We start from the raw sequence: 1962 nt of genomic DNA, 5'->3' as shown, positions 1-1962 counted from the left end.
AAATAAACCTTGCTTGAGTGTCCATGTGTATCCCCGGATTAGCATCTTGGTCTAAACACACCTTGTTTTGTTACAATGGCCACCAAACAGGAATACTGTTTGGGTCAGGGTTGACTGATTTTCCCTGCATGACATAAACCTTCAGGTGCAGGTAGCACATATAACTCACATTTTCCTCTCTATTCAATGGAGTGGGCATACCTGTTCCAAAGCAGACAGACAAAAGGTGGGGCACCCCAAACGTTAGCCAACTAATCTTCTGGCTCCGCACTATGGCTCAGGCATGTTGACATTCACGTTCTGTACATACCTAGGTCCTCCAGTGAGGATGTACCAAGGTGGGTCACAGGTGAGTCAGAACGTGGGCAACCGGTGAGACAAAACCGGAGAGAGGGGAGGGACAGGTAGGGTGTGGTCACTGGGTGGAGAGAGAGGCTCTGGTTCTAGGGGTGTGGTGTCTAAGCATTCCACGACAAGGGTGATCTGCGATGAGGGAACAATTGCTTTCAGACCGTGAGGCAGTCAAGGGAAGAACACCAGTTGCTCCAGAAAGGTAAGCTGAAAACGTCCACAAGTCATACAGCGAGGAAGAACTTGCATGCTTCATGTGCAACAAATGTATTTGCTTTGTTTATTGCTCGCAATGCACTCTTCTGACTTTTAACATTGGCCAGTAAGAATTACTGTCTGACTTAAACTGTGTAATAATTATAAGTTGTGTTAGCGTTGATAATTGGCAGGTGTGATAACGTTTAGACCAGAACTGTGTGTTGCTTGCTCTACCAATCTCTGTTCTCTCTATAGAGATAGGCCTACTGTAGAGACAATACCATGCCTGAATCAGCTGATGCCGTGGCGGCCAACATGAAAAGCCGCAGAAATGTCACCATCGAGATCACGAATCTCACCCAAGCATACTGCCTGATCGACCCCAAGTAAGTTTGTCTCTGTGTAGACTATCCGTAGGCAATCATCGTGGTAATAGATTGTTATAAAAGTAGAACGGTGCACTCTAATTATCAATGTGAAGAAACAGCTCATTCTTTTCACTGAAGCCCAGAATTAGGACTGGATACTGCCGTGTTTCTTAAGGCTGTCAGCAGCATGATACCGTGGCGCCCCTCTGTGGTTGCCAATTGCCACTCCTCTCCATTCAACTAGTGTTCTCTGCAGTAGTCAACCGACCTTCTAAACCGGCAATTTAAAACCAAAAGTGTAGCATTTAAATCCAATGCAGTTGTGACTTTTAAATGATTACCGAAACTCAATGCCTCCAAATGCACATGTATTTCACTGGCACATGACAGGTAAGGTATTGGGTAGTCAGTGGTTTGGCAGAAAAGTTACTGAGTTCTGAGTTGCTGAGAATAAAATGATTATCTCTTTCGGAAAGGGTGTTCATGGAGAGTGGCAAAACCCACAGCCCCCCCCAGCCCACGGTTCGCCCACTGAAGACTGAGGTCTGCAACTTCACCAAGGAAGGGGGGGCGGCATGCGGCGCCGTGGGCGTGATGACCTACGACCTGTACCACCGCGACCACAGGGACTCCGGCGAGAAGGTGGCCGTCATGTTCTCTGTGCCCTACGACAACAACATGTACAAGAACTGGTTCGCCGTGGGCGTGTACCCTAAGGCCACGGAGTGCGACGAGAAGCTGTACAAGGAGATGTACTACGACAAGGAGCAGAAGGGCTTCGTCCGCGCAGAGTGCAGCGGTACGGGGATCACCTTCAGCGGCCGTAACCTCGACGTCAAGGCCACCATGTCGCCGCTGGGCCGCGCCATCATGAAGGTCGAGGTGTGGGACAAGCTGTTCTGTTAAGAGTGGGGGTCGCACACGTGCGCAGTCGTTTACCAAAATAGGCCGGGTTGTGTTGAAGTCGAGTACCGTGCGCACCTGACGTTTGTGATGTTATGTACCTATTGTACCACATGATAATAAACACAAGCAATGAATACAA

At 48.8% G+C, this 1962-nt stretch overlaps 2 protein-coding genes across 2 annotated transcripts in view; both read left to right on the top strand.

The window, feature by feature from the left end:
- Positions 1–7, top strand: part of LOC115531059 (DELTA-actitoxin-Aeq1c) — a 1714-nt gene extending 1707 nt beyond the window's left edge. The window contains exon 3 of the mRNA XM_030340071.1: positions 1–7. This exon is cut by the window's left edge and continues 537 nt beyond it. The gene's annotated coding sequence lies outside the window, so the exon portion shown is untranslated.
- A 382-nt stretch (positions 8–389) lies between these two features.
- apnl (actinoporin-like protein) lies at positions 390–1962 on the top strand. Its single transcript, XM_030340070.1, has 3 exons — positions 390–553; positions 805–935; positions 1394–1962. The coding sequence occupies exons 2-3, from the start codon at positions 832–834 to the stop codon at positions 1821–1823; spliced, it is 534 nt and encodes a 177-aa protein (XP_030195930.1). The 5' UTR covers positions 390–553; positions 805–831; the 3' UTR covers positions 1824–1962.

This window comes from Gadus morhua, chromosome 18, assembly GCF_902167405.1.
Source record: "Gadus morhua chromosome 18, gadMor3.0, whole genome shotgun sequence".
NCBI classification, from domain to species: Eukaryota; Metazoa; Chordata; class Actinopteri; order Gadiformes; family Gadidae; genus Gadus; species Gadus morhua.
Note: the sequence above shows the minus strand (reverse complement) of the source record. Positions and strands in the feature narration are given on the sequence as shown.

Excerpts from the sequence above, each read along its gene's own strand:
- apnl (XM_030340070.1), top strand. The coding sequence starts at position 832 with ATGCCTGAATCAGCTGATGCCGTGGCGGCCAACATGAAAAGCCGCAGA. Across the intron at positions 936-1,393 it reads TACTGCCTGATCGACCCCAA|GGTGTTCATGGAGAGTGGCA; the intron begins GTAAGTTTGTCT and ends TCTTTCGGAAAG.